Genomic DNA, 14,176 nt, shown 5'->3' with positions numbered 1-14,176 from the left:
GAAAGTTTACATTAACTAAGGAGTAACATCTCTACACAGTTCCAACAACCAAAACTTTATCAAGTACCACACATAGTGGCACTCCCTTTGGAGTTCAAGCTATCCTGGTCTACAGTGAGCTACTGGCCAGCCAGAGCTACACAGAAAGATCCTGTCTCAAAAACCAAAAACCGAAATGAAATGAACCCCTGAAAAACTTTACTGATACTTACCTTATGATCTTTGCCATTTGCTCATGGCAATGCCCCAGCCTCAGCCTCTTGAATGCTGGGATTACAGGGTTCTGCCACCATCTTGGCCTCCACTTGCTATTCAGGTCAATTAAGCTATAACCTTAATGTACTTCAAAAATTTATTTCAATGTATATTTAGTTTGAAAATGTGTAATTCTGAATTAGGAAGTAGAAAAGGCACACTTGAAAAAGCATGAATACCAACTAGAGTTATGATGCAACTAATGAACATAATACAATCTGTGCACACAGTATATTAGTTTATATACAGATGAATAAATATGAGTCTGAAATTCCTGACTCTCAACCTCTGGAGCAAATTGGGTTTCATAATTTAAAACATTTTGGGTTTCTGAAGAGCAACACAACATATGTATCACATATCATAAAACAGCACACAAATTAGACAAGCTACTTTTACAGAACAAATGTTTAGATAGAATAAAATTGTAAACAATTGTAAATCGTGGTAGGATGAAATACAAGTGAATATGGGAAAAGAAAGCTTATTTCAAAAAACTTACAGGAAAAGTATTCTTTGGTCATTTCTTCATACTAGTTACCCAAACAAATTCCATGTGGATTAAAAGCTAACTGCTATATCGAACAAGTTAAATAAAAGTGATGATTTAGTTGGATATGCATCTGGTAACAGATAAACATCTGGCTTAGAAGAGACAACTACTTGCTGGTAGAAATGTAAACTGATAAAATATCTTCTAAGGAAATAATAAATGAGTGTAAACAAATATTTCTTTATGAAAATGCTTCGTGGTGTTTTTATTTGTAACAATAAAAGAACAAAAACGAAAACAAACAAAAACCAGTAAAATCAACTGAGGTGGTGATGGCAGCAGCAGAGCACATTTTTAATCCCAGCACTTGGGAGGCAAAGACAGGCAGATCTCTTGAGTTTGAGGCCAGCCTGGTCTACAGAGCAAGCTCCAGGACAGCCAGGGCTATCCAGCGGAACCCTATCCTGAAAATAACAAAACAAAACAAAATGCCAGGTGTGGTAGCGCACACCTAGGGGCGGGGAAAAGGGAGGCGGAGGTAGGTGGATAGCTGTGAGTTTGAGGCCAGTTTGGTCTAAAAAGCAAGTGCAGGACAGCCAAGACTACAGAGGAAAACCCTGTCTCAAAACACCAAAACCAAAACCAAACAAACATAAAAAGAAAAAACAAACCCAAACAAAAAAACTCCATAAAATGAAGGCAGAGCAGACAACTCATGGCTAAGTATTTGCTATGTACCCATGAATATCTAATTCGGATTCCCAGGGCCCATGTAGAAGGCTGGGTATGGTTGTGTGTACTTGCACCCTTGCTGGCCAGCCAGCAGAGCCGAACATTATCAAGCTCCAGGCCCAGTGAAAACCGTATCTTAAGGCAAAGTGGCAGAGAGAAATGAAAAATACCTGGCATCTCCTCTGGTTGTATCTATGCAAACTGTCTTTGTTTTGCCTAGTGATTCAGGCTAGTTCACTAAGAACCTTGAAGGTCAGGAGTGATAACGCACACCTTTTAATCCCTAGAACTTTGGAGGCAGGCAGAAGGTCCCTGGGAATTTGATGCTAGCCTGTCTATACAAAGACAGCCAGGAGTAGAGACCCTGTCTCAAAAAGCAAAACAAAGAACAAAGAGAATGCCGAAGAAGCTGTGGGAATGGTACATGCCTGCGTTACTAGCTCTTAGGAGGTAGAGAAGGGAGACCAGGAAGTCAAAGTCACTCTTCACTATATAATGAATTCTAAGCCAGCCTGAGCTACAGGAAAGACAGAAAAAAAAAAAAAAACACATACAACTATAATAAAAAAGTTAATTTATATATGAATTCTCATTATGCAGCACATAAACATACGTTAAATAAGAAAATCTGTAATTTTCTGCATTAAGTCAACTCCTGAAAAACAGTAGGAATTAACTAAGCTGCAAAGAAATTTAACCAAAAATTTCTAAATAGGACTGTCAATATAAAGCCAAACATGTAAAGTTAATGAAAATATATTTATTCAAACCTAACTGTAGGATAGACCCAAGCTGAGTTATGTAAACATTAACTGTATGATTATTTAGTTCCTTACGAATAGAGCATAGTCATATAAAAATTTCTCACAATATAAATTTATATAGTAAAGTCTAGCAATTAAAGACATAATTTCTATATTGAAGACTTTTTGTTGTTGTTACAGTAGGATGGATTTATTTGTTAAAGGCCCAGTACAAAAAATGGTTGAAGAAAGTGACTTTTTAATAAAATATACACCCGTAGAAAAAAAAATCCTAATATACCGATATTTAGTTAAACAGTAAGAACTTAAGAAAACACTTCAATATCTAGGCACAATCGGTCAAGTATTAATGATAATTTCTGTCATTACTTCAAAGTTTAAACCAGCTTTCCAACTTGACTGTTGTTGATGAGTCAGTCCACCACAGAGAAGGCACCTCTCACTCCCCTTAAGGACCTTTTGAGAGTAACTATTTATAACACTTTAAAGAACACAATGTTCTATAGGTGAAGTATGAACACAGGTATTTACACATCCCATTTTAGGATAAACTAAATTACAATAGAACTATGATTTGCATTTTTACATCTTATGATGGACATGACTTTCAAAGACACCAGAAGACGATCATCCACATAAGCTTTTACATACAAGATTTAAATTAAATGTGCATTGGTCACTAGTATGCAAAAAAATTCTATGAATTAGTGCAATTCTTTGTATCCCCAGGGCTTAGGGCAAGTTTATATATAATCAAGAATTCTCAACTACTACATAACTCAAATTTTTATGGCTCAATAGTCTAACCACTTAATGTTCTGTAAAAGATTTCAAAAAGTTGTAAGTGAAATTATCAGAACACTTAATAAATGGTTTATAAAACTCTCTTTAAAACAAAGAGAACAGATGATCAGAAGAAAGTATAAAACTTCAGAAATATAATTTTTACTGAATTTATGAGAAAGGGTGATAAAGTATCGACTCTAAGGAAAAAAATCATCAAACTGTTGCTTTCTGATTAGACACTTTACTAACCAGTTGAGGTGGTTATCATTATTAACTTTTACTTAGAGGCTGTATATTTAAGTGTCTTATCATAACATCAGCTGAAGGTAATTTGTAAGAATAACTATTATCTCCCTCCAAAAGAGACAAGAAACTACTCCAGAAGAATAAGCCTTGGGCACCACAGGAAGTCAAGACAGTATGGGAACATTAGGTTGATTTAAGCTCTATTTCTACACGATATACACATATACAATATACAGTGTCAAAGCTGTACAGTTTTGCAGATTGGCTTTACTTATATTTCTGCGCATGTTCTTTTTTCTAAAATAGAAATATGCCAAGAAAGTCTATTTACAAAGTAGGGGCTGCTTCAGAAACAGCGTGACTTAGGTATAAAGTGAGATCTCATACAATCAAAGTGCAGGTCATGTTTACAGAGTCTGTCACTGGCCCACTTCCTACACGCAGTTTGAAGGACATTAGTTTTAAATAGCTACTGTTCTCTATGCCAGGGTGTTCACTCATCATAATGCAATGATAACAAGAATTTGTCCACATCCATTCCTGCTGGAAATGAACTAGGCAGCTTCTTTTTCTGTCAAAACAAAAACAAAAAAGGAGAGAAGGAAAAACAATAAACTCTAGGCCATATAATTTTTTTAGTAAATCACTTTAAACATTATACTGGGTTTTTTATTATTAAAATTGCATCACTTTTTAATCTGTTAAAATGATATTTCTACAGGAAAAAAAAAACAGGTTTTATCATCCCAATGTTAAAATACATTTTAATTGTAATTCAATGTTCGTTTAGGGCAAAAAACAAATCCAAAGTATATATATATGAATACTGAGACGAGACATACTTCCTAAGGTGGTCATTCTGTCAATCATAAACCTTAAATAGCATTTTGTACATGTGTTTGTGTGCGCGTGCATGGATGTGCATATGTAAGCTCAGAGGACTGCTGTGGGAGTTTATCTGCTTCTACTGTATGGTTTTATATAGTTGGCCAGCCTTGATGGTATGCATGTTTTTCAGCTGCCCCGTTTGCTAACACACATCAAAGAGTATTATTCACACACCAAGTTCCAAACATTAAGCCAGAGATGCTTTTTAGAACAGTAGACTATAATAGGCTACAAAAAACCACAGGTTAAGATGTTAGGATTTTATGTTAAATGGGAAGGCATGGACGAAGAGCCCACAGATTAAGCATGAACAGTCGGCTGGGCAAAGTGGTGCACCGTGTAACACAGCACTCTGAGAGGCAGAGGCAGGTGGATCTCTGTGAGTTCTAGGCCAGCCTAGTCTACAACGTGAGTACAGGACAGCTAAGGCTACACAGAGTAACCCTTGAAAAAACGAACCCTCCCTCCCCCCAAAAAAACCAAACAAACCATGAACAGTGACAAGAATGACGACAAACACTAGATAGAGAATTCATACTCAGGCTTGCAGGACACCAAACTTAAATGCCACTTTTCTAACCTATTACTCTTTCACTATGGCATTCATACTTTCCAATTAATCTACTTAGTAAAACAAATTTTAAATAAATGCATTTCATCTGTCAATGCTACTATGTTTGCGTTGCCTTACTACAGATAACCATGGTTAAAGAAAAAAACAAGAGGACATGAGTTTTTCTGCACTCTGCCAGGTTAACCAGCATTATAGTCTATGGAAGAAATAAGGAACATGTAAAAACTTCAAGTTAAAGTAAGGAAGGTGCATTACTTGGTAATTCATATAACGGTGGTTACTCAGTCTTTCTGTAGTCGCATGAAAACTCCTAGGTGATACCATGACAGAGCATTCATTCCTCCTAACAATGACACATATAGACAGCCTGTATCGTTATGACCAGGAAACACTAAGGGCATGGTCTTGAGGGCACATTTGGTTATGTAGCTACAGCAAAATAGTACTGAGCTCTCTAATGTGAACACTGAAGGAAGCCACACAAGTGGAGTTGAAATAAAAACTTTCACACTTGCCTTGATTTTCTTCTTTTTCACTGGTACTGATGAATTTGCAGGATTTTTACTAGAAGAACGGGAGTTTCGCTCCCGCTCATCTAATTCCTCAAGTTTTCGCTTTTTTGTAGTGCTCCTTGAAGATGTTCTAAATTGCTGTGTGTTATCTTTCAGAGGAGTGGCTGTAGTCCTAGCAATTGCTGCTCTAGAGAGAATCATGAGGGTGTGGGCAGCCATGCTCACACTATTTTCACTGCCTGTTTCACTGGCTGGGCTGCAGGCAGGTAAGTCTGCAGTGACAGGAGGGATCGTCATTCTGGGCATGCTGCCCTCTTCACCAAAGCGTCTATTAGCGGGGGCCTTCATGCTGCCAGCGGCTTCTTCTCTATGCTTCTCCCCTGTTCCTGAGCCAGGCGTCCGGGGTACTGGCGAATCAGTATCAGCAATCCTGTTTGTGGGGCTGTGCAATGCAACATCTTGCAATATTTCTGCAGCAATTAAGGAACTGGCAGATTTGCTCTGCTCTTGTTTTAGGTCCTTTACAGTTCCTCCTATAGAAGTTACATTTTTATTGTTTGAGGATGTGGCTTGCTTTTTGGTCAATTCTTGCAGTGAAGCTATAGTTTTTTCATTCCGCAAGCTTCCATTCTGCTGGCCGACAGGCAGTTTTGAAGTGTCTGGATTCTTCTGCCTTTCCCCATCACTGCACAATTCATTCTCCTTGTTAGCTGTTGCTTTATTGAAAGATTCAAGGGCCATTTCTGTGGGGGAAACTTTCTTTTCAGACTGAATTTCTTTCACAGTGGTGTGTCGGTTAAAGGCAGTTTCAGATTTAGATAAAATCTTGGGCACAGTTTTTTCTCTCTCTCTTTTACTGGCATTATTAGGAGGCGGTTTTAAGGTGGAGGACACAACGGATGAGTTAGGATGAGGAAAAGATGTTTCCTTCTTTTCTTTGTTTTGGGACGTTATCTTATATAGTGGCTCCTGTGTATTTGTTATAGAAGAAACTGTGCTATCGAAACAGAGCACCCGCCGATGACTTTCAAATGGCTTGCTGGCAGGAGCTGCCCTCTCTGCTAAGAGGGGAATCGTGCTCTCTTCCAATTTTTTCTCGCAATCAGTGGCAATAGTCTTATCAGAAGCTTCAGTTCTACTGAAATAAAAATAAAACAGCTCATTTTTAACAGCCTAAAAAATATCATTTAGGAATTTTGATAATCTATGATAAAAAGTACTTTATGCTCACCTGTGCGTATGACATGCTTCTGAAAGACTGGATAAATCTGTCAAATTATTTACCTGTTTTCCTGAAATTATAAATTAATTCATTAGAAAAGAGAAACAGCTGTGAAAGAATCCACTCTTCTGAAAGAGAATGAGCCAGGTGATAATGTTATACATGAGAAAAACAGCTAATTTGCAAAAAAAAAAAAAAATCCAAAACCACTTTCACATACTTTTTGCTTTAATTTTAGGCAAATATGAATTCAGCCTTCAGAGTCACAACTTCTAATGTTCCAAATGACACTTACTGCACCAATTCTCTCCTAGTGCTTTTGAGTGAATGGATACTAATGCATGTATACTGCCAGGCTCCTTACAGAAAAATGTATACTGCCAGGCTCCTTACATGTAACAGAGGCATATCCTTAGGTTATTCATGTGGTATAACAAAAATAAAATACCATGTTAATAGCTAATATTGTACTGTTCAAGGAGAAAATGATGAGAAAAGTCTATTTGGCAAAAATATATTTTTTAACTTTTCAGAATTGTTCTGCCTGTGGCTGTTTGAATTTGCAAATGTCAAAGAAACTGAGAAGGGAAGTCAACTATACTTAAATCAAGGTAGCTGTTTATGAAAGCACCTTGGGGTTGGGTGGTGGCATTGAGGCACAAGCCTTTTATTCCAGCCAACAGGAAGCAGAGGTATGAGGATCTCTCTGAGTTCAAGGCCAGCCTGTCCTACAGAGTTCCAGGACAAGCCAGGGCTGTTAAATAAAAGAGCCGGATACCAGGACTTCAGAAAAAGCTGCAGAATGATGTGTTGCAGCATCCTGAAGGGAACAAGACTCCAAGCAGCAGACAGAGACGGCAGCAGAGGTGGAGTAATGGGTCCGGAGCTGACTCTCAACAGCCCCCACCCTGGTAACAGCAAGGAGAAGCTGTATGGATACTTTGGGCAGAACTTGCTACAGCATCGTTATAGACTGAACCAAGGTAAAATACGCTCTTCTCATTAATTTTAGTTTGTATTTAATCTCTGACTTACATTTTCTGAATTTCCTTTTTATTACTGCTATTTTTTAGTATTTACTTTTGTACTTTTAAGAGTTCAGGTATAACTTAAGGCTTTAGCCTTAAGTTAAGTTAAGTTAAGCCTTAAGTTAATCTAGCCTTCCTTTCTAAAAACCTAACACACACAATATTTTCCCTATGGTTTTCATGCTTCTAACCATATACCTTATCATTCTTACTGCTCCCCTTTTCCAGTTCCTTTTTACTTGAATATTTACATACTTGCATCCTTCTATTTTAAAAAGATTTCAGTGTCCTATTTCAAAACAGGATCAACAACTATATAGATTATTCAAACAAACAGACAAGGAAATCAATCCATGACCTAGACAAGAGAATTAGTTACTACAGTGCATAAAATAATCAATAATTTGAAGGACAAATAAAAAAAAAAAAAAAAAAAAAAAAACAAATGTCACGAAAGAAGTTGAGATGATAAAAGACCCACAGAAAAATTCTAGAAACGAAAGACTCAATCATCAAATGAGGCCACAACAGAAAGTACTGTCAACACACAAAAGCAAGCAGAGTGAATGAATGTCGAGGAATGGGGAATAGGCTGTGACAATAATATAGACATATATAAAGAGGGGGAAAAAAAAGAAGTAAATTTTTAGGAAAAAGGATTATATTCAAGAGACCAAACCTGAATCCAGAATTAGAAGGAGCTGATAAAATCCAAAGGCTCTGACACTGTTCAATGAAACTATAGCCAAGAATTTTCCAAGTCAAGAGAAAGAAAGAGATCCAAACACAAGAAGTATTAAGGACCTCAAACAAGAGACCTGGCTCAGTGGTTCGGAGCACTGACTGTTCTTCCAGAAGACTTGGGTTCACTTCTGAGAACCTATATGGTAGCTCACAACCATCCAGTTCTAGGGGATACAGTGCCCTCCTTTAACATATGTGGGCACCAGGCATGTAACAGTCATATACATAAAATAGACAAAAGGAAAAGAAAAAAGAAAATAATAACAATAGTGGCCAGAAAAGGGCATTCCTACAACATATAATAGCCCAAAATTTTAGGGCAAAGAAACAATAGTAAAAACTGTAAGGGAAAACACCAACTCACAAAACAAAGGCAGAAATATGCGATCTCTTGTCAACAACAAGTCAAAAAAGCAGGAAAAGATATTTCAAGCTCTGAAAGTAAGCAGTTCTAAACTACAATTGCTACATCCCACAAATTACCCCTCAAAGTTCATAAATAAAAATATTCTAAGACACTGAGTGGTAGTTGTGCACACCTGTAGTCCCAGCACTCAGGAGGCAGAGGCACACAGATTTCATAAGTTTTAGGCCAACCTGGTCTACAGGGAGAGTTACAGGACAGCAAGGCTACATGAAGAAACCCTGACTCAAAAACAAAACAATACAAAACAAAAAAACCAAACAAAAATCAATTCACAACCAAGCCAGCACTGTAAGAAATTCCACTATAATCAATGCTAATAGATGATTCAAACAGACAAGGAAATCAATCCATGACCTAGACAAGAAACTAGGCACTTGCACACTAATTAATACTTATGATTAACTAGAGCGATCCTAAATAAATAATCTAATGGTTGCTGTATAGCAGTTTCCTTAGATTAAAGGCCTCCATCTAGCAGGGGAGCTCCTTAAGACATGGGATGTTAAAAGGGAAGTAAACTGCATCCTATAGGGTAGCTCCTTAAGCTCAGTTAATAAACAACTTCCTAGCTTCAGGAAGTCACTAAGGTGGATCAGTCACTAGGTCCCTCCCTCCATCACCAGCATATATAAACAGTAAGGACAGTAATAGTATAGACAGTCACAGACCAGCAGAGGAACCTGAAAAGGTAGATCAGCCAGGCTGCCTACAAAAGGCAGAGACTAGCCCCCAAGCCTGGAAGAGGCTCAGATCAACAGAGCTACCTGGAAAGGACTCCAAGCACCTGAGTTATGCAGTACACTTCAGGTTTCTACATTTTGTGAGCTGTCACCTAGGCTTGTGTGGGCTTTTTGGTGATGCAGCAGCCTGAGTCATTTTTACTTCTGTTAGTAACCCCTCACCCAAATTCCTGTAAGTAAATCTAATAAAGCTCATTGGTTCACCAAGTTAAGACTCTGGTTTGTGGTCACTTTCCTGGTTCCTTATCTGGGGTAAGTAGATGTTTGTTAACATCTCTTCAAAAACAATGTAAAAAAAAACATGAATGCATCTCAAGGTTTCAGCAAAAAAAAAAAAAAAAAAAACAGTATTATAGAAAATAATACAAAGAATTAATCTCATAAAGAGCCAATTCTTTGTAAAGATTAACAAGACTGAAAAGTTCCTAGCCGAACAAATCAAAAACAAATAAGAGCTATAGAGAAAGACAGAATATGTGTGAGCGAGAGAGAATGAGAGAGGGGGGGGCAGGGAGGTATCACAGCATGCTCCAGTGAGAACTGGGGAGAGAAGAGAAGGAAGGGAGGTAGAAGCAATGAGAGCGAGCGAGAGAGGAGGAAGGAAAAGCAGGGACATATTGTAACACACTCCGGTGAAATTCCTGAAAGATCCTCAGGGAATACTTAGGATCAGAGGATTGTTTCACTTCCTTTCCTTTTCTCAAGAAGGGGTCTCACTAATTTTTCAGCATGTTCTAGCTTCTTATTTCAGTGTCCCAGGTATGGGATAAACAGAATTTGCCACCACACTAGGCTAGGAGCTTCAATTTTATCCTATGAGCAACAGGGATTCCTGAAATTGCTTAGTTAGGAAGTTATCTATTTTAACAGGGATGAGGAAGAAGGGTCACTCAGCTAACAAATATATGACGAAGTAGAAAACTGAGGATTTCCAAAAAAAAGAAAAAAAGAACAGCAGAGTAGGACACTACTGATAGGACAGAAAATAATGATTACTTGAACTAAGAGAAATATGTGTTAAGAGTAACTCAGGTTTTGACATGAATAGAGATGGTACAGGAATTCAAGAAGAAAACATTCAGTTATTTCTTCTAAGATACAAAGTTGATTTTAAAATACCTGTAATAGGCTTGTTTCTGAGTGCCTGAGCCTTCTGAGATTTTTGAGGAATGGGAAATTGAGTGATACTTCTATTACAAACAGGTGCTGCTAAAGGCATATGAAGGACCTAGGGGAAAGCAAGAAAAAAACCCAGTAATTATGCTATTTGAAACTCATTCCCACCCTATTTTTAGTTCATAAATGTTACCTGCTGGGGAGGAGTAGAGAATGTATTTCCATTCTGTCCAACTACAGACACAGGTATCATTCCCACCATTCCTTGAAGTACAGGCTGGACTGGGGAAGCAATTATGATGGCAGATCCTAAAAAACAATTCTCATTAATATCAGATTTCATCCCTAAATATTTTGACAACAAATGTCAAAGTAACTGAAACAAATTTTTTGACCAAATCTTCTTCCCCGACAATCTCTGCATTTGCTCCAGCCTCCAGGTTCCTGCCTCCACTGCTTTTTAATGATGAACTATTATGTAAAACTATGAGTAAAAAATAAACCCTTTCCTCTCAAGTTTCTTTTGGTCACGTGTTTCATGACAATAACCCTAACTAAACCAGAAGCTGGTACCAGGAGTAAGGTATCACTGACAGACCTGCCGCCCATGTTATTTTTGAGAGGACTATGAAGAACTTTGGGAGTAGTTGAGTGTTGAGAGCTCAGTGGGATGTTCTGTAGGCTCTTAGAAGATGAGAATATTGAGAACAATGCAGACAATGGAAGCCTGGCTTGCTAAGTCTCAGAGTGAAACAAAGAATCTACCAGGTGTTTTGTATGAAGACTCTGTAGTGTCTTGTCAGCTGGTGCTAAAGAATTGGTTGTGATTAAGGAGAGACCGGAACTACTAAAGTAAAACCTTAGCTTTGCTGGGACAGCTGAAGCTGGTCAGCTGGTGCTCAAGAATCAGCTGTGATAAAGAGACTAGAATCAATGAGGTAAAGTCGTCTACAAGTGTTTTCTTGGCATCAGCACAAAGAAGCTCTGTTCCAGAAGCAACCAAGATTGTACCTCATACTGGTAGCCAAACTCAGTAGTTTAAGAGCCACCCAGATTTTGAAGGAATGAAGACGAAGTGAAGGTCATAAAGACCAAGTGAGGCTTGGCACTGTATAGAAGGGCTGGAGTCCCTGAAGAAAGCCAAGGCGTGTCTGCTCAGTTGCAGCAAGGGACCCCAGCATTTTTAGAGATGGCAGCACCATTGGATAACCACCAAAATCAGCAGCAGAGGTGGAGTGGAACCAGCCATAGCACAGAAGACAAGCTGTGTGTGCTGCAGAAGGCAGAGGCAGAGAAGTTTCCTAAGCTCTCTGGGTCACTTTGGAGGAGCCCAGAAGATCATGACTCTCAGACATTGAACACTGAATTATTTATACTGTTGGTATAAATACCAACTATATATATATATATATATGCACACACATATATGCAAATATTTATATAAAAATATATAAATAAATATATAAATAAACAGTATATAAAATATACTGTTTGGTGTTAACTTTGTTCAGATTGTGACAGTGCCCTAGTTCCTCCCTCTTGAAGTGATAAAGTATTTGAATTGATTTTTTGATTTGACAGGAACACATAGTTGAAAGACTTTGAATATTAAAGATTGGATTTTAAGAGGATGCCTATTTTAAAGAGACTGAATTAAATTTTTTATTATTTTAATGTTGTGTTTTGCATGCACTTATGTCTGTTTGAGGATGCCAGATCCCCTGGAGTTGTGATCTGCCATGTGGGTGCTGGGAACTGAAGTTGGGTCCTCTAGAAGAACAGCTATTGCTCTTAAACACTGAACTATGTCTATAGTCACGAGAAAATGAATTTTTAATTGTCTGCATTTTTAAAGACTTTGGAGACAGGTGCAGTGGCGAACGCCTGTATTGACAGCACTTGGGGAGGGGAAAGCAGAGTCAGGTGGATCTCTGTAAATTCAAGGCCAGCCTGGTCTACAAGGGGAGTCCAGGACAGCCAAGGATACACAGATAAAGCCTGTCTCGAAAAACCAAAAGACTATGGTCTTTTAAAACTTGGAATGTTTATACTGTAATGTTGATACTGATGTCTGATTTTGGTGAAGAACAAGAAAAGAAAGGTTATGGCTTATTATTTGTGTGTCAAGCTGACAAGGGGTCAATTAAGCTGGCTAGTTCTATGTCAACATGAAACGAGGTAGAGTTAACTGAAAAACTGCCTCCCTAAGACTGGGCTGTGGGCAAGCCTGCAGCGCATTTTCTTTCTAGTTGATGTGGAAGGCCCCAGTCCACTGCGGGTTGCCGACCCTGGGTCCTGTGAGGAAGCAGGCTGAGCAAACCATGGGGAGCCAGCCAGGGCGTAGACAAGCAATAAGCAGCACACGTTTACGGCTTCTGCTCAGCTCCTGCCTTCAGGCTCCTGCCTCAATTGAGTTCCTGCCCCCATTATAAAGTAACGCCCCGCCCCCCAGTCGCATTTAGCCACGATGTTTTATCACAGCAATGGTAACCATAACTAAGACAATTTTTCTTTTTAAACTGATTTCAGTGACAAGGCTAGCAAATCGAGAAAAAGTAAATCTAAAGCAAGAATATCCTAAGCTTGAGACTCTGTAACTAGAAGATTACATTACATACTGCTTTCTCTAATACAAAAGGGTGAAACTAATTAGAAACTTAGTGAATGTTTCATGTTTGAACCTTGATTCAAAAAACCTAAACTCCAAATGAATACTTATAGCCCCAAACTCTTTACCCAATGTATTATACCTTAATACTAATAAAAAAAGACATACTTTTATAACTAGATGAAACCACCAGGGAAAGGACAGTGTGTACACAGTCTTTAGGAGTAAGCCACAAGTAAAGCTGTGGCAATTTAGTTCTGTTCTATAAACACATCTTTTCCGAATACACTAACTACCCTGTCAGTTCCCAAACATCCATGAACACTTATTCTTCACTTGGCATAAGGACTTTTCCTAATTTCAAATCTTACCTCATTTCTTTAAGCCTAAGTCAAGTTTTATATTCTGTACCAGTTCTGACCTCGCCTTTTATCTATTTTGAAATAAACTAAGTTTAATAGCTAGCTGGTAACATTTAATTACATTTCACTGAACGTCTATAAATCAGTGCACATGGAAATATAGGTGAATCTGTTAAGTCTTGTCTCTGAGAAACATAAATCAACTGATATGTGTATCAATTACTAACTGCATGCAAACCAGCATGCAACGAGCACAGAGCCCCCAAGGATTTGAATCATTTTAAGTAGATGATAATGAGAAATTAAGGAACGTTTTATAGAATTCAAGTCTTTCCTGAAAGTCTTTCTAAATGACAAATTTCTTAACAACTATGACTATAATAAATTAATATTCTAACAACATTGAGTTTAAGTATGTATACAACTATGTAAGTAATAACACTTTCTTTTCTTTCTCAAAGCTTAGTGTTGTGGATTAAAAACTGTATAAAGAAAAAAACAAAGCTATAGCCTACCAGATTCAAAACAAAACCTGGCTGAATTGGGTGGCAAGAAAGAGGCACAGGCAGTTATTTGAAGAGTGTTTTCTCCTATCAACTGTCTAGATTGTCTCCTAGCCAGAGATCTCACACAGGAGATTACAATCTACAGAAGTCCCAAAATATGTGCGCACACTTAC

At 37.9% G+C, this 14,176-nt stretch overlaps 1 protein-coding gene across 2 annotated transcripts in view; it reads right to left on the bottom strand.

Moving 5' to 3' along the window:
* Positions 1 to 2,079: 2,079 nt before the first annotated feature.
* Positions 2,080 to 14,176, bottom strand: part of LOC129687768 (protein NPAT) — a 38,041-nt gene continuing 25,944 nt past the window's right edge. The window contains exons 14-18 of one of the 2 annotated variants that reach the window (XM_055622334.1): positions 10,721 to 10,836; positions 10,531 to 10,639; positions 6,482 to 6,542; positions 5,254 to 6,388; positions 2,080 to 3,847 (exon numbers count right to left, since the gene is read on the bottom strand). In XM_055622334.1, coding sequence (XP_055478309.1) covers positions 3,770 to 3,847; positions 5,254 to 6,388; positions 6,482 to 6,542; positions 10,531 to 10,639; positions 10,721 to 10,836 — 1,499 coding nt within the window. In that variant the 3' untranslated portion in view covers positions 2,080 to 3,769. The remainder of the gene's footprint in view (positions 3,848 to 5,253; positions 6,389 to 6,481; positions 6,543 to 10,530; positions 10,640 to 10,720; positions 10,837 to 14,176) is intronic. The other variant, XM_055622335.1, reaches the window with a different exon arrangement.

This window comes from Psammomys obesus, unplaced genomic scaffold, assembly GCF_907164565.1.
Source record: "Psammomys obesus unplaced genomic scaffold, mPsaObe1.curated_primary_1811, whole genome shotgun sequence".
NCBI lineage: Eukaryota > Metazoa > Chordata > Mammalia > Rodentia > Muridae > Psammomys > Psammomys obesus.
Note: the sequence above shows the minus strand (reverse complement) of the source record. Positions and strands in the feature narration are given on the sequence as shown.